General features: G+C 41.7%; 1 protein-coding gene across 1 annotated transcript in view; it reads left to right on the top strand.

Annotated features, from left to right (window-relative positions):
- The window catches only part of LOC134225915 (sterol O-acyltransferase 1-like), a 32733-nt gene extending 8807 nt beyond the window's left edge, over positions 1-23926 (top strand). The window contains exons 2-4 of the mRNA XM_062706355.1: positions 22032-22099; positions 22172-22673; positions 22731-23926. Of these exons, the coding sequence (XP_062562339.1) occupies positions 22032-22099; positions 22172-22673; positions 22731-23794 (1634 nt within the window). The 3' untranslated portion in view covers positions 23795-23926. The remainder of the gene's footprint in view (positions 1-22031; positions 22100-22171; positions 22674-22730) is intronic.
- The last annotated feature ends 712 nt before the right edge of the window (positions 23927-24638 follow it).

Raw genomic sequence — 24638 nt, 5'->3', positions numbered from 1 at the left:
CCACCGCGTTCTTCGTGGTTCGCCATCACAGATTTGATGACGCGGGTCAGGGTGGGGCCGTCCATCTTTACTTCAACCGGCACCTCCTCAGACCCTCCACGGGCTTCTCCATCGCCTTCTCCCGGCGATCTTTGGGGAGACCTTTCAAGGCCGCTACGTCTGGTGAAAGGGTTCTCCTTACCACCATTCGCCTCACCTGCATCCCTCGACGTTTTGTGTTTTGTGTTGATAGAATTCATCGCTGTTGGGCCCCCCTTGCGGCGGCTGTCGAAACCTGCTGGTATAGTCGCCTTTGCGATCCCATGGTTATCTATACATACCTTGCGGCATGCAGGGAGGCCATGCGAGAGTTGACACTTTCATGTTCAGAGCCAGATCAACGCTAGTCAGGAAAGAGTATCTGAGCCTACTCCCACTCGGCTGGCAACTGAGCGGCAAGATTGTACCGCGTGCTACAAGGCCCACCACGGTTTTAGGGGACGGAAGACTGCCTGCCCATTAGCCCATTCGCCGTTTCAGGTCGGTGTCACCCGACTTACTAAGAGAATAGAATAACCAGATTACCAGCCCTCGCGTTCACAATATCTCAATATCCAAAAACAAGACCAATAACATGCAACCAGTATACCATAATCAGGATCTTACTGGGATCAATCCTGATGTGCCAATGGCACTCCCTGGGCTTGTGCTTTTGAAGCGGCACACAGTCGCTTTGATAGAGTCTGCTTACGGGCACTTGTGGTTTTTTGGGAGGGATTTGAGCAGAGCCCACTGCTAAATCCCACCACGCCCTAGGCAGTTCTCCCTGACTCACAGACAGCTGGGGAGGGGTCGTCAAGCCCTTGGACATGGTCCCTGCTGCCCCAGAAGTCCTCTATGTCTTTTTTTTATAACGAAGGTAATGGAAATCTGCAAATAGACACCTGGGGAGGCGAACCCAGGTAGTGTGGGGATGGGATCACCACTCCCGACCCACTAAAACCAACTCCTTCCTCTCCAGTCATTCCCCCGGCCCGCAATTAAGCAATACTTCGGGGGATGACTATTGGGCATTGCGCCCCCTCCATGACGTACACAAGTGCACGTATGCGCCTCAACTCTTCGACACTCCCCATGCAACACATTTGCACAAGACATACTGGCACCACATGTGCCCCAACACTCACCTGCCTATGCCGCTTGAATGACTGCAGGGGAAGACCAGGTACCCTGCAGGGGATACCCCCATGCCGCCATCTCACAGCATAGACAGTCCTCATTCAGTATCGTGCTCACCCCGTCCTGCAACAGAATGGCACCACTTGTCTACCAAGCCGGAGGCGACCCTAGGTTGGTGGCTCCTATGCCGCTCCTACCTCAGCTACGAGGCAGACCCTTTCATGTCTCCTATTTCTGAGGTGCCGCAGAGGCATCAACCCCCCGACACTCCTGCCAGTCATAGCGAGACTTTCGTGTCCCCTACTTCTGAGGTGCCGCAGAGGTATCTGCCCCCGACACTCCTGCCAGGCCTAGCGAGACTTCACTCATTCCGTCCCTGACAGCCGGATCACACTACTGCCTAAGCAGCCACACTGACCATACGTACCATGCGAGTCTGACTTGTGTGCCCGCTCATACATTCAGTCCCGATCGCTTGCACCACTTGTGCACCACTCTCTTTGACATTCAGTCACTCACTCAGTGGGGGTTGTAATACCCATATCTCCCATTTTTATCCACTCTGTGCACCTCCTGTGCATCGTTTGGGCGTGGAACACCCGGCACGTCAGGCGTGCCTAACACTCACCTACCCAGGCTTTGATACTGCCAATAGGTCACCATTAGGTACTTTGCTGGCAGCACCCACCTATTGACATTTCGAAGCCCAGGTAGTCCTCAGCCAGTGTGGTGGTCTCCCCATCCTGCAACGGGGTCGCACCACTTACCTTACATGTCTCCGATTTCTGAGGTGCCGCAGAAGCATCAACCCCCCGACACTCCTGCCAGACGCAGCGAGACTTTCGTGTCCCCTACTTCTGAGGTGCCGCAGAGGTATTTGCCCCCCTGACACTCCTGCCAGGCCTCACCAGACTTCAGTCATTCTAACACTACCGACATGCGTACCATGCGAGACTTACTTGTGTGCTCACCCATACACTCGGTCCCTCACTCTGTGGGGGTATTACGAGTAATACCCCCAACTCCCATTCGCTTGCACCACATGTGCACCACTTGGGGGTGTGTGAGTACCACCCACTGCCACCCGCTTGCCGCCGAAGCAGCCCTCACTCTGTGGAACCTCCACAGGCTCCGTTAACGACCTGGCTAATTGTTTCACCCCCCAGGCCATTCATCCCTTCGGCACGGGTCGCCTGACACCTTGGGATTCGGGGTTAGGGGCTTGTATGCTTTAAGCGGCACACGGTCGCTTGATAGGGTTTGCTTGCGGATATGTGGTTTTTGGGAGGGAATTAACAGCGCCCCCTGTTAACCCCACCACCTCCTAGGCAGAACCCCCTGACTCGCAGACAGCTGGGGAGGGGTCGTCAAGCCCTTGGAAATGGTCCCTGCTGCCCCAGAAGTCCTCTATGTCTGTATTAAGCATACAGTACACTGTTTGTCTAATCAACAGATATTTGTCATAGCCTGTTTTAACAAAATTTGACGTTTGCTGATTATTTGACATGTGCCAGTACACGATGAGCAAATATTTGAAAATAACCTATTTGTCAAATATTATGTTTAAAAATTTTGTTTGATTATTTGTCAAATGTTGTTCAAAAGATAGTGCGTTGTTTTTCGTCAAACTCGCATTAGACATTGTAGATTTGCTGTGGTGATACATTTTCAAATCAAATCTAAACTTTTTCTTGATTGATGACTTGATTGAAGACGAGTTTGTACAATCCCATTTAATTCCACCACTCAATTGTACCTTGACGTATCTGTCAAAGTACAATTAAGTGGTGGAATTAAATGGGATTGTACAAACTCGTCTTATGACAAGTGATGACATTCCACTAAAAAGCTCAAAATAATTTTTCTTATCAAAATAGTTAAGTTTGCCATTTTAAAGTGTTTTTATGAGATATTGCGAAAAAAGATTCGGCTCCCGATGGGACTTGAACCCATCATTCCATTAAGTACACGGACGTATTACCAATTATACAACAGCTGCCCTTGCGAGAAGTTGTTCCATAACCAGCTAATAACGATGGGATCCCTACAAACATTGAAAACTTATAGAGCGCTTATTCAATGAAAAATAGCCTTCTTCAGCCGAAAAACTAGCTTATTCAGATTAAATTGTTTGTTGGGATATCATAAATAAAACAAATCTATAAATTAATCTATAAATTATCAATGTTTCTGAGAACATTAAACACACATTCGTGGCAAATCATAAGATGCTCACAAATTTTGAGACGTTAAACAACACACACGATGAGGCGATTGCTCACATCGAAACAATGCTTACCAACATTGAGCGTCATCAATGCCATTACCAACAACAGAGCATACGCTATTATTATTATTTATTCAGACTAAGGCTGAAGTGGCCTTTGCGGTATATAAGGGTCTTCTCCGTTCGACTCGGTCCATGGCTACACGTCGCCAACCACGCAGTCTACGGAGGGTCCGCATGTCATCTTCTATCTGATCGATCTACCTTGCCCGCTGCGCACCTCGCTCTCTTGTACCTGTAGGATCGTTGTCGAGAACCATTTTCACCGGGTTACTGTCCTACATTCTGGCTATGTGCCCGGCCCATCGCAGTCTTCCGATTTTCGCGGTGTGAACGATGGATGGTTCTCCCAGCAGCTCATGCAACTCGTGGTTCATTCGCCTCCTCCACGTACCGTCCGCCATCTGCACCCCACCATAGATGGTACGCAGCTCTTTCCTTTCGAAAACTCCAAGTGCGCGTTGGTCCTGCACGAGCATCGTCCAGGTCTCGTGTCCGTAGAGGACTACCGGTCTAATGAGCGTAGATTGTCAATTTGGTACGGCGGCGAACTCGATTCGATCGGAGCGTCTTGCGGAGTCCAAAGAACGTATGATTTCCAGCGGCACCGAATTTCTCTGCTGGTATCATTTTCGGCAGTCACCAGTGAGCCAAAGTACACAAATTCTTCTACCACCTCGATTTCGTCACCATCGATGCAAACTCGAGGTGGCTCACATTGTCTTCTCTTGAACCCCTTCTTATCATGTACTTCGTCTTCGACGTGTTGATGACTAGTCCAATCCGCTTAGCTTCCCTCTTCAGTCTGATGTAGGCTTCCTCGATGAATAGATGATGTGTGGGCACGTTATATTCGCGGCATTTCTGCAGTACTTGGCGAATGGCGAACACCTGGTCCGTAGTGGAGCGTTCGCCCATAAAACTCGCCTGGTACTGCCCCACGAACTGCCCCAGAGCATACGCTACAGAAATTAAAAACAAGCTATCAGCATTTTTGGACACACCTCCTCCAAAAGACCTCATAGTATAAAAGGCGGTTGAATCAGCTATAGTGGCAGCAGTGGAGGCGATGAAAACAACAACAATTTCAATGGGCCTTGCTCTACAACTAATAAATGACCTCAGAAGCGACCTGGTGCCATCTTCCCTAGTCCTCACTGAATTAAAAAAATTGGATGAATTATTGGATGAAGTGGAACATGTTTCTGCTGCTGTTTCCAACTTAAGTAACAGTGCAGAAATAAATTCACCTCCTTTACGCAACACTTTGGCAGACGAGCTATATGACCTACTGAGCTGCCTCCACAACATCAAGAACTGCATCAGCAACAACACCAATAACACCAACAACATCAACAACAAGAACAGCAACAACAATCTTTCCAAGACTCCAATGAACAGCAAAAGGCATCAGAACATCTACAACATCAACAAAATCAACAGTCCCAGCAAGACGTGACCAATAATGTAATCATGGACCTGTTTGCTGAGCGTCGAGCCCAATTCACTAAATTGAGCAACGAAGCTCAATCGAAAAAAGACCTTTCCCCCGCTGGTTGGCGGATGCTTGGAAATAAATGGTACTGGAGGCCAGACTCGTCGATATACGACAAGAAGCTGAATAGGCAAAAGCTCCAAGAAAAAGCCGTTGATAAGGCTAGACAACGAAGGAAACGAAGAAAACAACAATCCGTTCGTATTAGCTATCAACCACCTGCAACCGTCAAAGATCACACTCAAGGACACATGGGTAAAGACAAGGAATTACTTGCTCTTGCTAAAGTTAAATTTGCCGGTTCACCCTCTATCATCGACCTATTTCTGGTCTATCGGTCCCAACACTAATTAACTTTAGAAAGGGTGAAACTATCAACCCTTATCGAGCAGAACCACCTATTCAAAAAGATCAACATCAACCAGAAAACTATCAACAGTCACAAAGCCAACAGCAACAGCACAACTTTCTTGCAGCAGTGAAAGCCGACTTCATTAAAATGGATATCGAGCACCCTCCTCTGCTGGACCCAATGCGACCACCTATAGTAAGACTCACAGAGCAATCTGCATCTGGTGAACGACGTTTTTTAAAATCACGACTACGGGACCCAAAAATTATGGACATTGTGCGGAAGTTCCTGTCACACTTGCACGACCAGCTACCTACAGGTGCCTACAGTATGCATTCATGGAACCACCAAAACCAGCGCCACTGCAATGCTAGCATCTGAAGGACTACCAACAGACTTAGAACTATTGCGTCAAATTTTCCTGGTTGTAGACGAGGATCTAGGAATATCTCGCAACGATGCACACTGGTTCAGAAGCCCCCAAAACGTGCGTTTTTTAGTTTTCAACCTGAAAATTACATTTTAGAGTCATGATGTCTTCAGAAGAGTTGAAGGATATTTCTTGGGCTTTATTTTGATAAGAAAATTTCAATGATCTATCCACCTTGAAGGGCGGTATGGAATAAAAAATTTACGCAGATGTACAAAAGCAGTGGTTGTTCTCTGCGATGTTATAAAGATTGTGAATTGGAACATCTTTTCTGAAGACACAATATTGGACAAACGGTTTTGTAAGGAATTAGAGCACGTTTTGTATGAATGACCCCCAAAAATCATATTTTGAGCAGGCAGCTAAATAAAATTTCCATTTGAAATTAGAAATTTTCCATAAACAATTAGGAAATTGCCAATAAAAAATCAGGGTATGAGCAATAAATAATTATAAAATTTCCACAAATAAAACAAAATTTCCATAAACTATTAAGAACTTTCCACAAAACAAAAATAAATAAGCACTTTTAAAAGCAAAAATAGCAATTATAAAAGAAGAATTTTCCATAAAGAAATGAAAATGTTCCACGAAAAAAATACAAAATTTCCATAAATAAATCAATATTAGCAATAAACAATTACAAAATTTTCCACAAAATAAATATTTTTTTTCCATAAAAAAATAAAAAATTTCCACAAAATAATCAATAAAGAGCAATAAAAAAATAAGAAAATTTCCATTAAAAAATACAAGAAAGCAATAAAGCTGATGAAATTTTTTCATGAACTTTAAACGCTTTTAAAGAAGGGGTCATCTATAGAAAAAAAGCACAGCTTGATTGCTTTTTATATTTCTTAATGGAAATTTTCTTAATTTTTATTGCTTTTTCTTGATTATTTCGTGGAAAATTTTTATTTTTTTATTGAAAAAATATTTATTTTGTGGAATATTTTGTATTTTTTATTTCTAATATTGATTTATTTATGGAAACTTTGTATTTTTTACGTGGAACATTTTATTTTTTTTATGGAAAATTCTTCTTTTGCTTTTAAAAGTGCTTATTTATTTTTGTTGTGTTGAATTTTTGTAATTGTTTATGGAAATTTTGTTTTATTTGTGGACATTTTATATTTATTTATTGCTCATACCCTAATTTCTTTATTGGCAATTTTCTATTTTCTTATGGGAATTTTCTAATTGTTTAGGGGGAGTATTTATTTTAGTCATTTTGAGCATAACTTTTTTGGAAATGGTTTTAGCACTATGGTTTATTCTAGAAAGTTGTGCATAATGACAAAAAACATGTTTGTCTAGAAGACTACTTTGATCTATCTTGAAACCTGTCAAAGTTATTAAGGAATCTTTAGAAAAATAGTCAATTTTCACATCAACACACCATGAAAAGCGGCAAGAGGCGGCAAGCCAAACAGCCACCATCTGAAAGATTCGATTTTAAGCTACCGAATGCACAATGTTTTGTTTTGTTCCGTCGTGTTCCACTATTGTTTTGAATCAACTTAAAATAGTCCTTAATGTACGTTTCTCAGTCCAACTGTTATGTGAACAATTAAAAAGTGGCTAACATGATTGGTTATTTATTGCATAGTAACTATCTCCATCAAGACGAAACAGCCACATTTAAGACGAATGGCTGTCATTTGTCGAGTTTGTAACCTTGCATGGTTAAATAACTAATCATGTTAGCCACTTTTTAATTGTTTACGTAACAGTTGTACTGAAAAACGTACATTAAGGACTATTTTAAGTTGATTCAAAACAATAGTGGTAATTTTATGTAATTAATAAAATGTAATTTTCAGGTTGAAAACTAAAAAAACGCACGTTTTGGGGGCTTCTGAACCAGTGTGCGATGCCTTGGCAGACGTTCAATCAGGGCTGAATTTAGCCGGAAGGGGGCCCCGGGGGCGACGGTATGTGGGGGCCCCAAAATGTACAAAAAAGGTTGGTTTTGGTACATAAGATTTGTGGGGGCCCGGGGCCACGGCCCCCGCCCCACCCATAAATCCGGCCCTGCGTTCAATCAAAAGATATTTTAGTTACTAGATAAATATTGTCGCTGTCGTCGCTGTCCGGAACATCTTTTGCTTGCGAGGATAGGGGAGCTAAATGTCAAAGAAGGAAAATCCATACGATTTGACAGCTTGGTACCCAACATGTTCCGGACAGCAGAACAAAGGGAACCGAAGCGACAATCTTTATCTAGTAACTAAAATATCTTTGTTCAATCACACCGTTCGTTCCTTTCCAGTGAACACACTCAACCAATTCAACGCACTAGGGAGGCCGAATATAAATTCTACAGCCTACTTCTTCGCAGAAACAGAATTCGACTGAAGTTCTAATTCGTCGGGGTTCAGCCAAACCGCACCAAGCGGCTTTTTGACTGACTTGTAATATTCTGTTCACACAAGGAAAACCGGAATCATTTCATATCAATTCATACCTATATTTATGATATCCTCAGTAATGGGCAGAAAATTGGCGATTTTTTTGTTGGCGCTTGGTGTGTTTTGGCAGAACCCCGACCAATTTATTGTCAAAATTTCAATCGAATGAAAAGCCTAGCCAAAATGAAATATATTGTAGGATGGGGCAAGATGGGTCACCTAAGGCAAACCCTCAATGCCTCAAAATATGAACTTTTTTATTTAGCTTTTTAACGTGAATCTATAAAAACAGCTCATAACCTGTAAGCAAAGGGTATAAAAAAACAAAAATTCTAATTTTTATTTCATTTTGAGGTAATAAAGTTGAAGTCTATTTTTCTGTCTATCAAAAAATGCCGGGGCAAGATGGGTCAAACAGCGGGGCAGGATGGGTCACCTTTAAATTCTGCAATTATTATTGATTTTATTCATAATTATAAATTACACACAGATAGATAAGCTTATTGCCAATGATTTTATTGAATAAAAAGGATTTTAAAGCTTGGGATTGAGTAACCTTAAAATGATTAAATCAGCAATGGAAAATATGTTTTGAATACGAACTATGCCATTCAGTATGTGCTTACCCATCTTGCCCCATTTGTAAGTTCATGTTAGAATGTCTAATTTTCGATAAAATTAATTAATTTCGACGCAGTTAGTACAACATCGCATACATTACTTATGATACTTTTACTATATAAATAAAAAATAATTAAATTTTAGATTGCTCGACGAGATAACACGTTTTATAGAAAGTGTGTTTCGCATAAGAAACAATGCTGAAAATTATTTTACCTTGCCATACTCTACCAAAATGAAATTTTATCATCAAATCGAGTGACAATAAAGTAGAACCAAATTATTCATCCTACAAAGTCATAATCTCCACATTAAAATGTATACGATGCTCAAAAACGGCCCTGACCCATCTTACCCCGTGACCCATCTTGCCCCCCTAACCCTATATTTAAAAATTTATTAAGCTCATCCTTTTCGATTATTCTGGCAACTGAAAAAAGCTGGGATGAAAGCGTTTGGAGTGAAGAAATTTTTGGAAGTAACTTTAATGTATTTAGAGATGACCGGAGTTTTCTCACGGTGGTGGTGTTCTGATAACTATTTCAGCAAACTTTAATTCAGAAATCATCACAACAAATAATTTCAATGAATTTGAGCATGTCTGGGTAAAAACCCATATAGCTGGAGAAATGCATGTATTCGCATCGGTATATTTCCCGCCTAATCATGCTTGTAAGCACAACTATCTTTACTAACTTTAACCAACGCATTGCTGACTTTATTCTAGACTCAGAAAACGAATTTATCCTATACTGCCAGTCGTTGGGGATAACGAAACTTTGCAATTAATTTTTGACAAGTCTGCAAGTTAAGGATTGAACCAAATCATAATGATCATATAAAAAAAACAAAATTGCTATTTTACCTCTTGCTTACAAATATCTATGAAGATTTTTGTGTAACAGAATCTATCAATCCATTGTGGAAAAATGAAGCGTTCCACACTGCAATCGAATACTCGTTATTCATACATAAACAACAAAGACCCAACGATTGTGAGTATGAGGATGTCTTTGAATACAATTTAGCGAACTATGAAAATAATCGAGGTAGGTTAAAGAGTGTAAACTGGCAAATAGTTTAAAGCAATGAAGAAAATGTCGAAGCATCTGTTAAAACTTTTTACAGATTATTATCTGACATAATCTCACAAGAAACTCCACTAAAACGAAAACGACGTCATAACAATAATAAAGACCCAATTCGGTATAACCGCAAATCAAGAATTTAAGAAATCGCAAGCAAAAGGGACACAAAATTCACGAAAGTCATAACAGTAATGAAAATTTAATATATTACTTGGACGTATGCGATCAATTGAATTACGCTATCAGTAACGCTTTTGAAGATAACAATTCAAAAACTGAGAGCGAAATAAACTGTAATCTTTTTGTAGATTTTTTTTCCAAGGAAACCTATTCTACATTTTCTGAAAATGATCGTGACCGCGACTATTTTGCATTTTTCTCAGACTTTCCAAATGATATTGGAGTGAATCAACTTCAAATCCATGACATTTTTCAGGCCATACGAAGTTTAGATGCTTAGAAAGGTCCTTAACGGGTCGCTTAACGCTTTGGGGTTAGGGTTTAGGGACGATGGTCGCACCCCCTCACTCTAGTTGATGTCAGAAGGACAACAGTGTCCAGGCTGCACTACCAGCTAAGTACAAAACCCTATTTTTTCCTGTTCGGGTGTGCCACTGCGACCAATTATTAGATCTATTGTAGCGTTACCCGTATCTTTAGTGTTTAAGTGCATGTCGAATTACTCCAGTGCTATTGAGTAATGCAGTATCGGTTTCGATACAGTTGTTGTTTTGTTTCCTCAAGACCACCATGACAAGGTCCCGCTATTTAGACCCTTCATAGAGAGCAATCCTATTGAAGGCGCGCTCCTTATCAATAGGAAATCAATCCTTTCTTGAGAAAACAGAACAGTAATAATGTTTTTGGCCATGCATCGGAGCCCTTGCCACATCCTTTTCTTGCTTCTAGATTATCACCAGTGAAACTCTTAAAACCCGGGATTTAGCTCTGTCTACAAGACCATTTCAAGCAAGAGAATTTGGTCAGTAATAAGAACTTCCGTGAGTTCCTATCACTACCATTGTTCACCAGTTCAAGAAGAGTTAGTACGTATTTAAACCCCTAACTCGATTTTTCCAGCAGTCAGTTCAGCCTAGGACCGGGTACCGAGGTTTTTAACTAATTGCTTGAAAAGTTCCGCTGCATACAGTTTAGCCTCAAACAAGAGGAATTCGAGTCTATCAACTGTCTGCAAGGTAACATTAATTATGTTTTATTTCTGAGACTGCTGTTGGTAGCGAGGACTAAATACGATGAATCCTTAATTACCACAACTTATTGTCTGTAGCCTGCAGCTGCTCACGGTAGGGAAATTATGTTGAGACGTAGGGTCGTTTATGCTCACAGAGTCACACGCATACAATCAATCCTGCTCACTTGAGAGGGAACGAAGGGGAAAACTGCAAGAATTATGTTTGCTCTCGTGGAAGTATGAACCACAGATCTCTCACCTGGAATTGGCTCAAAAACCACACACATCTACCCTTCAGAAACGGTCTCTACAGGGCGAGGCCTGAGAACTCCTTGCAAAAACACGGAAAAGCGCACAAAAAGGAATAAAGGTGTAAATCACTCAAACCTAGGGTAATTAAAGCAAAACTAAACCACCAAATACAATTTTCATTGCATGTACAATTTTATTGCTTCCTAACTGGCCTATCATTGAAGTGACGTCACTTAATTACTAGAGTGTGGTACTTGCGGTTTTATCTTAGAACTTGTTCTTCGTGGTGGTTATCTCGGATGGTGGGTTGATGGCGGTTTTCGGTGGCAAAACGGTGGTGGAGAGGGGCAGGGTGGCCTTAGTGTGGTATTCAGCGTTGGGCGGGTTGGTGGGATACCTCCAATGGGATCTTGGCTCCCGGTGCGAGTTGTCGATCGCTCGCGTCCCTTGGCTTTCCGGCGAATAATGGAGACCCCAGAACCGGAACAATTTCTGTCCTCACGGCTCGACCGAGTTAATAACGACTCACGGTCCTTCGGATCTGGGAATCGTCACACGGAATCCTGTGAAGTATAGTTTCACCTGAGGGCGACGAGGTGAAACCCGCACATAAAACAAAAAGGCCCGCTGTACGGACCTGTTCAAAGCACATTATTATTCAGCCAAATTATTTTATCCCAACCCACGAGTACCACAAACCCACTACAACAATTCTACTATTTTACTTAAATTACCTTTTGTTGTATAGTTTTGCCACTAATCACAGAATTGGCTTCACCTATTGGCTTCTATGGACAATAGTCCTATTCACTTTAATAATGGAATAATAGAACAATCAGATTACAAAAGAACCACATTTTCTTAACAAATTCACTAACCGTACTAATTACTGTGATCCTAGTTTAAGATTGTAATTTTATAATTTGCCGTTTAGCTTGTAAGTTTTACCTATAATAACACAAAGTTTTAATAATTTACACCAATTGAACAATTTTTACACATAATACTTTTAATTTAGGAACACGACGCGCACTTCTTATTCCTTGTAAAGACTCGGACAGAAAGACGGATATGATTTAGGCCAAGCACTAAATAATTAAAATAGTGAGATACGGGCCCGAAAATAACCGAAAGGTGGTTAACGGCCCTCTGTGGGTCACCTTCCTTTGCGATTAACATTGCTCTTGCATTCAAGTTAGCTATTTCAAACCGCTACAAATAAACATAAATTGATGGGCGAGTGGCTAACTGACAGCATAAGCGTGTGAGTCCCATTTAGGAAGACAGGGTCGAACTCTTGCATGACAAAAGACTCACATAGGACATAAGCAGGGAGAGGGATTTTTGCTTGTAAAGGAGCTACAAGCTTCATCATGGGACCAACGGTTACATTACCCCACACTCCTTCTTTTGAAATGAATGAAATTTATTTCAAAAGTAGGCAAATGGAGACACTAGCTAAGCATTATACGATGTTTTCATTTCAATTTCGCATTATTTATTTTAGAAAATAATTGAATTGTATGAAAATAAAACTAGCAACACTTCTGCATCTCTGGGTTCCACTTTCCAATGAGAGAAAGCGTTTGAGATACTGTGTGAGTGGTTGTCCACCAACACATAAACATTCCATCTGTCAACATCGAAAACGAAAACAAAATTGATTCTACATAACAAAACGGGATACAAGTGAAATAGTGAATTTTATCATATTTTATGGAAAAACTATCAGTTCTGTGGTGTTTCTTCGAAACGGACTAACGCGCGACAGTCACGGCAGTTCCTGTATCATTTGTCGGTTTTATTTACAAGGATCAGCTTTGGATACTGCCTCCGAGAGACACAAAGAGACTTTTAGGATTAGAAAGGTAGGATTGAGCATGATTTCGAGCTAGATGGAACTATATGGTTGTACAACACGAATACTTTTGTTTACATTCGCAGGGTGCACCGAGCTGCGAATGCTTTTGCTGGTCGATGATTCATTCATTCGTATTACAGAATGGAATCGTTCATTGATTACTGGCCGCATTTATGTTGCAAGGATTAGAGCGGAAAAACAGGCTAAGTTTATCGTTTTTTTTTCTATTCGCAAATAATGTTAATCGTATACTGTATTATTTTTTCTTTCTAGATTTCTTCCGGCTTGAGATCCGCTCCCGAAAATATCCCTAACGATTTCCCATGTTCGTCCGCCACCTCATACGATGACGTTCCTACGCGGGCGATTACCGTACATGGGATGTACAATGGACCGAGTTTAGCATTGTACGATTCAATCGCGGAGGATTGTTTGAAGTTTCGTTTCAGGACTTTTTGCCCAACGGTGTACGACGGACTAACGGTTTTATGACGAAGATTATAGATTTTCGCGTTTTTCTCGTAGCTTTTTCGAAGATTTTTGTAAACTATGTTGTAAATTAAACGATCGATTTCCAGTTTCCTACCGACCCTTCCCAAGTAACAATTTACATGCTTGTTAGATTTATTTAATTCTTATAGAGGATTTATGACAGCAGTCACCATGGCTAGTTGCTCAGATTCATTGGCGATCTTATTGCTATCAATAAACCTCTAATAAATCTGTTCGAAAAGCTTCAAACGTCAAATGCCGACTGGTTTTGTTAGCAGCTCTACGGTTGTAACGAAGAGCATAATAAGTCCAATTTTCAAAGCTTGATCAAAGCCATAATTTTGGGTCGTAATGTGGTCAAATGAATAACCCCAATAAGAATATTTACATTGCAAAGGGTTTATAACGGTGTTTAATAAGAGCAACATTTTTCTGATCGAAATCTATGATGGCCATATTGGAAATGGAGAACCATCTTCAAGTCAGTGAAATTTATCACTGGAATTTATGATTAGACGGTGTTTTCGCCGCAAAAGACACGTTTTTGGTAAAGGGTATAAAAAACAAACATATCTGGGTGTAATATCAATTAGTTTAGTGAAGATTTACGTTATTGATATTATAATAATTTTAAATTCATTGCCCAAAACTATATTATTTTGCGGGCGCGTAGTGCTTAATCTCATTTTTGCACTAGCTTTCACCATGAAATCGAGCGCGCACCTCATTTCCATGAAAGTACATTGGAGAAAAGCTTAAAAAAGTATTATTTTGTAGTCGTCCTCATCATGATTTTCATCAACACTTTAGTTTGTTATTATTTGTTTGCAAGATTTTGTTTCTCTTTTTCAAAGCAAATTTTGACAGCTGCCGCAGCCAAATTCCCTTTTTTGCGGGCGGCTTGAAACGGATTTTATATACTCTTATAAGAGGTTTATAGTGGTAATCTAGAGAGGGCCACTTGGACATATCTTACTCTTATAGTGGTCATCAGAAGGTAATCCTGTAGTAATGGGTTTTATTGTCAGTTCTTGTAATTCAATCTTGAAAACCATTTCTAGAGCGGAATAAAACTTGAAATGTTACTTGGGTTTCCTCATCCGATACCTCTTCCTCATCCTTGTCCATTTTATGCTCATCTCCTTTTCCAACTATTTCATGACCAAAAAGAATGCGGTATGGGCTGAATCCAGTGGCGTTATGTGGGGTATTATTTAGCACATATTCTATTTCAGAAACTCTCGTGTCCCACATTTTCTGATCCGACCGGACATAGGTTCGGATACACGCATTTATTGTTCTGTTCAGTCTTTCGACTGGATTTGATTGGCTGTGATGCCTTGAATTTTTCCAATGCTTAATGCGGTATTTGTCTAGTAAGGTTTTGAAATCTTTTGACAAAAATGTTGTGGCATTGTCACTAATCAGATACTCGGGGCTGAGTACCTTCTAAACCAGTTCTGTTCCAGGATCTGGCATACCTGTGTTGCCGATATTTTCCGTAGCGGAAACAGAAGGCAGTACTTGGAAAAATGTCCATTATGACAAGTAGGTGGGAGTTGCCGGTCTTGCTTCTTGGCAAGGACTGGATGAAATCCAGAGCAACGAGTTGGAAGGGTTTGGTGCATATTCGCTGCCTTCCCATTTCAGGGTGTTGGGATCTATTTGGCGGTTTGCTTTGTTTACAAATTGAACATTTTTGAATGTGGGATTTGACATCGCTTGATAACTTCGGCCAATAGTATTTCTTTTTGACCAAAGCAATCGTTTTATCGATTCCCAAATGAAGGGAATCGTTGTGCTCCTCCAATAAGATTTTCTCGCGCATGTCTGATGGAACGCACACCTTCCACTCAAAGCGATAATCGAGACGGTCATTGGGGGTAGCTACAAACTTTTTAAGCACACCATTGTCGATTTGAAAATCTTTAAACTTTTCAGGTTCAGATTTAACTTTTACCACCATGCTAGTGTACCAATCTGGATTTGTCGGCGAAGTAGAGAGTTCATCAACAGACCTAGACAAGGCATCAGGCACCACGTTATCAACGCCACGGCGATGTTTGATGTCCATGTCATGTCTTTGTAACTCTATACTCCATCGACAAAGTCGAGATGAGGTACGCCAGCTACTTCGAAGGATGTATGTTAGGGCTGAAGCATCAGTGTAAACTGTGAACTTCGAACCCTCTATGTAACATCGGAATTTGTCTATAGAGTTTAGCACGGTAAGAGCCTCCTTTTCGGTGGCAAAATATCTCTGCTGAGCTCCACTAAGCTTTTGGGAAAAGTAAGATATAGGTTTATCTACACCTTCATATGATTGTGTCAGCACACCGGCGATCGCTGTATCGCTGGCATCACAATGAATGGTAAAGGGCTTATTGAAATTTGGGTTTGTTAAGATTGGAGCACTGATGAGTAATTCCTTAATTCGAACAAACGCTTTTTCAGCTAAATCGTTCCAACGTACTGACTTGGGTTTCTCTTTAAGTAGATCGGTGAGGGGACGCACTAGATCGCTATAGGCGGAAATGAACCGTCTATAATAATTACACATCCCTAGAAAACGCCTCAAAGATTTGAGTGAATTGGGACGCTCAAAATTAACTATTGCTTCCACTCGGTTCGGATTTGGGCGAAGTCCAGTGGTGCTCAGTATATAACCGAGATAGGGAACCTCCGAGACGCAGAACTTGGATTTCTCGAGATTAATGGATAAGTTGGCCTGTCCCAAGCGTCTGGCCACTTCTCGTAATAAGTCCATATGTTCCTCGAATGTATCGCTGATGATGATAATATCATCTAAATAAATGAACACCTTTGGCTCCAATTCTCCTCCACCTAGGACACGATCCATTAGTCTGGACAGAGTCGCGGGACTATTGACCAGACCAAATGGCATCCTTGTGAAGTGAAACAGTCCCCTGCCGAGAACCGAAAACGCAGTATATTTTTTTGATTTGGAGTGTAACGGGATTTGTAGGAATGCTTTAGAAAGGTCTATTGTTGAAATATATCTACAAGGACCTAGCCGGCTCAAAATACGGTCCGCATGAGGCAACGGATACGAATCCCGTATCGTGCGCTCATTTAGTTGCCGAGCATCAAGGCAAAGCCGAACCGATTCATCTGGTTTGTCAACGGGTACTAATCGAAGGGACCAATCGCTATAAGAGCGTTCTATAATTCCGGCTTGAAGCATACGGTCGAGTTCCAGATTGATTTGTGCTTGTCTCTTGGGTGATGTCGGGAACGGATTTATTCGAACTGCCGGTTTCTTCCTAGCTTCTTCAGCTAGTTCGATCCGGTGACAAATAAGGGAGGTGGTATCAAGCTTGCCATCTTCCGCTATTTTGAATTGTGCTTTCACATTTTCTAACTCTTTAAGCTGTTCGTGGGTCAAATCGGGGACAACTGGTGCATGAACTTCGAGTTCATCCACCGAATTCGTGGCTAATGAGGGGACGATTTGGAATGCTCTCCAAAAATCCGTACCCAGTATGAGCTTTCTTTTGAGGTCTGGTACTACCAAAGTCTCGAGCAGTTTGGTCGTTCCATTGAATGAGATCGGGAGGTTTACACATCCTTTTACATTCAGTTTTTGGCCACTTGCTGTTATAAGCTCAACCTTGGTGGGAAAAAGCTTAAGTTTGCACACGTTTATCAAGTGTTGAGAGCCAGCGCCAATTATACTACGATGCGCTCCACTATCTAGTAAACCGATAATCGGTATTTCGAATATTGCAACTTGCACAAAGGGACGGTCATCATTATGGAGGTGAATGAATAATTCATCTACTTCCTCAGATGGACTTTCGTATTCCTGTTTCGTGAAAGGTTCAAAGCCAAACAGCGGTAGGGCATTTAAAGTTTTTGTTTTAGATTGGGGATTTTGTGAAATTTGTTGACGGACCCACCCCTTACGGCCGCCTAATGCGCGTTTTTTGCGCAGAATGGACAATTATCGGTGTCGAACTTCATGAAACCACATCTACGGCAAAATTTGTGCTTAGGAGCTCGGCATTCTTTGGCCTGGTGACCCGACAACCTACAATTGAAACAAATGTCGGCTTTGGGTACCCTATATTTCTCAAGAAGAATTTGCAATCCCTTCGAGTTATCGTCAGTCTTCTGCAAAGAGTGTGTTAGTTTCGCGGGTTCTTGTCTCTTCGAAGTTTCTTCGTCGGATCGTTCGGGCTTTGACCGGTAGAATTGTCGCGATTTGAAACTTTTATTAGCGTTGTTCATGGGAGGGTTTTGCCTGGGTTTATGGCCGAAGCTCACCTCGTTTACCTGCGCACGAGTTCGCGAAGTGTTGTGTTCTTGTTCGTTCGTGTTAAACTTAAACCAGAATGTCGCGTCTAGTTGGCGACCAAACTTCTTGAGGTCCGCGAGATTATCTATATTAGACGCGATCGCGTGGGCCTTATAATCGGCACGAAGGTTTCGAAAAACTATTTCGAACTTCTTCTTTTCGGTTATTGGTCTAGTTAGTGAGTTGAATATTCGTTGCATTTCTGCAAGGAAATCCGAAAATCGTTCTTTCGGACCTTGTCTTCGCGAGATGGCGCGGATTTCGTTAACGTGATCGTGGTCTTGGCTTAGAAATTCGCGTTTCAAGTCGGATACGAGTTCTTTCCACGTGGAAAAATCTCCATTCTCGATCCCTGCCATGAACCAGACTCTCGCCTGATCCTTAAATAAATAGATCGCGGATCGAAATAGTTCTTTCTCGGACATTTGTTCGGATTTCGCGTAGAACTGTACTTCTTTGATAAATCTCATTAAGTTTTGCCCGTTATCTTTTCCGTCATATTTCAAGTTCCAGTCTGAAACTGGTTTACGTTTATATGTGTACCGACGGCGATGTCGAGGTAGCGACGGAGGACTTGAACTATCGGACGAATTGATAGATAGTTCCAAATCCGTATTGGACATCGAATCTGACGCTTCCTGACTTACTTCGCGATTCTTATTCGACCGTGGATCTAAAGAAAATTTACGGATCAGTTTCTCTTGACCAGGCCTCTCTGACAAGCTTTGTTTTTGAGACCTGGAACCGGAATGTTCCGGGCTATTCCGACGCGAACTCGGAATGCGACGCGCGAGATCAAGTAGAGATTTTACATTATCGGATTTGCGTAATGACTTCAACGTACGACGACTGGAAGAGACTAAAGGATCTTCCTCCCTAATACCCCCTGCCGCTTCGTCTAGTTTTCCATGTTCCATGGACAATGATTTGGAATGTTCAGATTGAGATCGTGAGACAGTTTCTACATTTGTATTAGAGGCCTGCAGATTCAACTCAGAAAGGGTCTGGGCTATTTGCTGAATGACTTGTGCTTGAATAAGTTCGTTTGGAATTAAGACTGGAAAATGGGTATTCATCATTTCGCGAATTCCGCCGATGAGTCTGTCTAGATCCTGAAGGTCTTCATCTTTATCCGCAATTTCCTGTACTCTTCTCGTTCTTGCAAAATAGTGTACTAGACGCGTTTTTAAGCTCTCACGAATACCCTCAAACCGCGATTTATTTTCTAAAAAGTTTTTAATTTGTTCCAAATTCTCATCGATTTCCTTAATTTCCAAATCAACGGATTTGTAGCATCTTATGAAATTGATATCTGTCTCGTTCTTCTCTCTCTCCTCCTTTAATCTATCTCGCAATCTTCTTTGCAACGCGGAACGGGATTCAGTTTCCTCAAACTGGACTGCTCTAACCGTTAGCTCATGCTCAATCTCCGGCCTTTCTAGATGATGAATTAGCAAATTCTTATACAGGTGCGAGATTTCTAAATCCATGCTCAAAATTTGAAAAAAAATACAATGAAAATTATTCGCGCTTTGTATACGCTGAAAATTATAAAAAACTAGGTATCTTGTTTGATCTAACGATAGAAATTTGAAAAAACTAGGATTTGTAATATCGTTTGGAGAACGATGTGAAATTGAAAAAAAGAACTAGATTTTTTTTCTCCCCCCTTCGGGTTTGAAAAAGCGTGTAACACAGTATAGTGTGGAATTCGCTGAGCGCCAAAATGTAGCCTGCAGCTGCTCACGGTAGGGAAATTATGTTGAGACGTAGGGTCGTTTATGCTCACAGAGTCACACGCATACAATCAATCCTGCTCACTTGAGAGGGAACGAAGGGGAAAACTGCAAGAATTATGTTTGCTCTCGTGGAAGTATGAACCACAGATCTCTCACCTGGAATTGGCTCAAAAACCACACACATCTACCCTTCAGAAACGGTCTCTACAGGGCGAGGCCTGAGAACTCCTTGCAAAAACACGGAAAAGCGCACAAAAAGGAATAAAGGTGTAAATCACTCAAACCTAGGGTAATTAAAGCAAAACTAAACCACCAAATACAATTTTCATTGCATGTACAATTTTATTGCTTCCTAACTGGCCTATCATTGAAGTGACGTCACTTAATTACTAGAGTGTGGTACTTGCGGTTTTATCTTAGAACTTGTTCTTCGTGGTGGTTATCTCGGATGGTGGGTTGATGGCGGTCTTCGGTGGCAAAACGGTGGTGGAGAGGGGGGCGGGGTGGTCTTAGTGTGGTATTCAGCGTTGGGCGGGTTGGTGGGATACCTCCAATGGGATCTTGGCTCCCGGTGCGAGTTGTCGATCGCTCGCGTCCCTTGGCTTTCCGGCGAATAATGGAGACCCCAGAACCGGAACAATTTCTGTCCTCACGGCTCGACCGAGTTAATAACGACTCACGGTCCTTCGGATCTGGGAATCGTCACACGGAATCCTGTGAAGTATAGTTTCACCTGAGGGCGACGAGGTGAAACCCGCACATAAAACAAAAAGGCCCGCTGTACGGACCTGTTCAAAGCACATTATTATTCAGCCAAATTATTTTATCCCAACCCACGAGTACCACAAACCCACTACAACAATTCTACTATTTTACTTAAATTACCTTTTGTTGTATAGTTTTGCCACTAATCACAGAATTGGCTTCACCTATTGGCTTCTATGGACAATAGTCCTATTCACTTTAATAATGGAATAATAGAACAATCAGATTACAAAAGAACCACATTTTCTTAACAAATTCACTAACCGTACTAATTACTGTGATCCTAGTTTAAGATTGTAATTTTATAATTTGCCGTTTAGCTTGTAAGTTTTACCTATAATAACACAAAGTTTTAATAATTTACACCAATTGAACAATTAATTGAACACATAATACTTTTAATTTAGGAACACGACGCGCACTTCTTATTCCTTGTAAAGACTCGGACAGAAAGACGGATATGATTTAGGCCAAGCACTAAATAATTAAAATAGTGAGATACGGGCCCGAAAATAACCGAAAGGTGGTTAACGGCCCTCTGTGGGTTACCTTCCTTTGCGATTAACATTGCTCTTGCATTCAAGTTAGCTATTTCAAACCGCTACAAATAAACATAAATTGATGGGCGAGTGGCTAACTGACAGCATAAGCGTGTGAGTCCCATTTAGGAAGACAGGGTCGAACTCTTGCATGACAAAAGACTCACATAGGACATAAGCAGGGAGAGGGATTTTTGCTTGTAAAGGAGCTACAAGCTTCATCATGGGACCAACGGTTACATGTCCTAGCTAGAAAAATGGATTAGGATAGGGCTCTGTTTGGTAGATCTTACACCGCAACACACTACGTCAAAGTGATCTACCCTGTTACGGGAAACACAAAACCCTTAGCTGGCGGTCGATTGTCATCGGAAGACCCGTGGAAGCGTGAGATTGGAACTTGTGAGGACCAGAGCTGTGTAGGTCGCTCCTTCCCAGATGTCAACTCACCATTTCGCGAGACTGTACAGTTAGAGAGTGTTGTACTTTGTATGCCAAAGGCTGGTAGTGAGAAATGCCGCTCAAAATAGTGACTTGCGGTCAATTATGTAGATTTTGATTAGGAGTTTTGCCAACATTCGTACACTTCGAGTACCCGTTGGTAGCCTAGCGTGATCTGGTATTTTCCTTTACATACCTATTCGCCAATTGAAAGAACCTCTTTGTAGTTGCTGGGAAACTAGGATATATGATCGTTAACTCCATTTCCACAGTCCTATCTTTAGATGCGATCCGTAGATTGAGGACTTCGACATTAACCTTCATCTCGTGATTATTGTCATGCTCAGAAACGATGTTTTGCGATAGGCTGACGACCTTCAAATGCTTTTCTCAACACTATTCACAACGGAAAGATTACGTGAAAAGGTGAATAAAGGAAAACGAAATCGACAGAATATGTATTTGTGTGGCTTCCAGCGAAACAGGAATGTACTGCTTGGAAGCTAAGCATGATGTTCCAAAGCTTGAAACTAATTCGTATGAATTGCTCACAAAATCGGCGTAATAATTAATGTTATTTTCGTTCACAGCGCAATTCGAATTCAAGGAAGAAATCGTCAAGGACATGGCTATTGATAAAATGCGGGAGAAGATGGACGTACGTATTTATCCCCACTTAATATAATTTAACCCATGATTAACCCATCATCTGCGGTACTCTAAATTCCAGAGCGTTGTAAAAAAGCTAGAGAAAGACGTCGAACGGAAACTGGACCTGCTGGTGGACGATCTGGTCGGCGAGGTGAGGCTATTCAACCTGAAAAACTACGAACTGCGCCAGTTGTTTCGCGATTCAAGTTCAGCATCGCTGCACCGGGCCGAATTATCCGGTGCGTCCGCTTCCCAAAGCAAAAGACGGAAAGGCAGAGACGGGAAGCTACCGGATAAGGAGTTCATGGCGCGGAACTCACTGTTGACGGATTTATTCGAGGTGAAGCACATCAAGACCATTTACCACATCTTTTTGGTCGCGTTGATAATCATGTTCCTGAATACGGTGGTGCACGACTTTGTCGATCGGGGAAGCATCAATCTGGGTTTACGTCCAATCGTTGCTGGATTCGGAAAGTTCCACATCAGTTTGGCATTGTGGGCTTGTATGCAAATAGCTGTGTTCTGCGTATATCCGGGGTTCAGCCTTTGGACTAAAGTACGGAGGATTTTCAAAAACAGTAAGTGTACTATTTTTGTTTAAATACATGGTTTTCAATAACTTTTCAATATTCTAGGTCAGAAACGTAAAATTTGGGACATAAGCGCAATATGCGGAGTTATTGCTTTCCAGTGTGCATTCGTCACCTTGGTCATCAAGGCCGTTCTACAATTGGATCTCCCACCAGCATCGTCCGTTGCTGTGCTCATGGAGATGACTCGATTCGTCATGAAAGTGCACGCCTTTGTACGAAGCAATATCCCACGTGCTCTTGACTTCGTTGGTAAAACTTCCTCGGGGGACAAACCACACTACGCCCAAGCTGTTCCACCAGTTGCCAAGTTCCTGTACTTCCTGTTCGCCCCCACACTCATCTACCGGGACGAATACCCACGAACAAAGCGCATCCGCTGGTCGGTAGTCTTCCGGCACATGTTGGAGGTAGTCGGCGTGATATTCTACATTAGCTTCATCTTCGAGCGATTCCTCACCCCAGTGTTCGACCGCTTCGGAGGTGCCGAAATCAGTTCGGGAAAATTTGTACTATCGCTGTTTGGAAGCATCATGCCTGGATCGATGTCCTTTTTATGTGGCTTCTACTGCCTACTACACGCATGGCATAACGCAAGCTCCGAATTGCTGCGCTTCGCGGACCGAATGTTCTATCGAGACTGGTGGAATGCCTCGTCGTTTGCAGAATACATCCGATCGTGGAATGTGGTGGTGCACGATTGGTTGTACACATACATTTACAAGGATTCGGTTGAACATTTGTTCAAGAACTGCCGACCACTGGCGACTGTACTGGTATTCACCGTATCTGCGGTGTTTCATGAGGTGATCCTGGGATTCGCCTTCCGATTTTTCTACCCGGTGATGTTCGTGCAGTTTGAGTTTATGGGGCTGCTGTTGATGTTCGTAACCAGAAACCTGAGCAAGGATGCTGGGAATGTATTGTTGTGGTTCATGCTGTGCATCGGTAATGGAATTCAACTAAGTTTGTACAACATGGAGTATTATGCCAGGAGGAATTGCCCAGTAACTGGTGATTCGATAGTTGATTACATGATTCCGGTGTCTTGGTCGTGCCATGGAATCTCGCATAATCCGAACTGGACGTTTAGTGCCATGGAATATTAGGTGTATTTGTTTATGACTGTTCGGTAGTTTATTTTTTAGGTTAAGTCTCTATGACAAAACTAGATCAAACTTCTACTTTATATATGCTACTTTTGCTAATAAGAGTGATAAATACAAGACTGTTGTTTATAACTGCATGATTTTTTTCTCTCTACATATCTCAGTCGTGATTGATATACTTGGTTATGCGTACTACTAAACCCAGATCTCAGATAGATGTTGTATGTTCAAATAACACTGAATCAATGAATTTGAAGCCACAATACTTGTTTTGCGGCCACAATTTTGCTGTCTAGAATTAGTGCACATGACCTGCCCTGGATTCGCCGCAGAGTTGGGCTAGCACATTGTTCTCTCTCCGCGCGCCACACACCATTCTTTTGCAGATCCCCAAAGATAGTCCTAAACAGCCACCATATAAACAGAGACGGCGGAGTGAAAAACTGTCGAAATGGCAACGTATGAAAATGCATGAAATCGTGAAAATAATACTGGCATCACTTGAACTTTTTGCTTACACGCTTAGATTGGTTTACCTATTTATGGGTACTATATTCACTCATATGTGGGTAAATGCAATTATACCAATATTATTAGTAAGACTTACCCAAAATATTGGTGAAATTTACTGATATTCTGAAGAAATAGACTTTACCTATATTTGGGTAATCGCATTAACCCATATTTGGATGAAAAAATGAACATAAATAAATAAAGCAGAACTAATGGCCGCCTCGTGAATGTCGCCGTCGTCACAGCAGTTCATAAATTCATCCCTTTCTTTATTGTTCAACCCAGTCAATGCCGGTATCTATCAACGTAACTAGTTCCGAGTGTTCTTCAT

The sequence above is a fragment of the Armigeres subalbatus genome, chromosome 3, assembly GCF_024139115.2.
Source record: "Armigeres subalbatus isolate Guangzhou_Male chromosome 3, GZ_Asu_2, whole genome shotgun sequence".
Taxonomy (NCBI): Eukaryota; Metazoa; Arthropoda; class Insecta; order Diptera; family Culicidae; genus Armigeres; species Armigeres subalbatus.
This window is presented reverse-complemented; position numbering and strand designations above follow the sequence as displayed.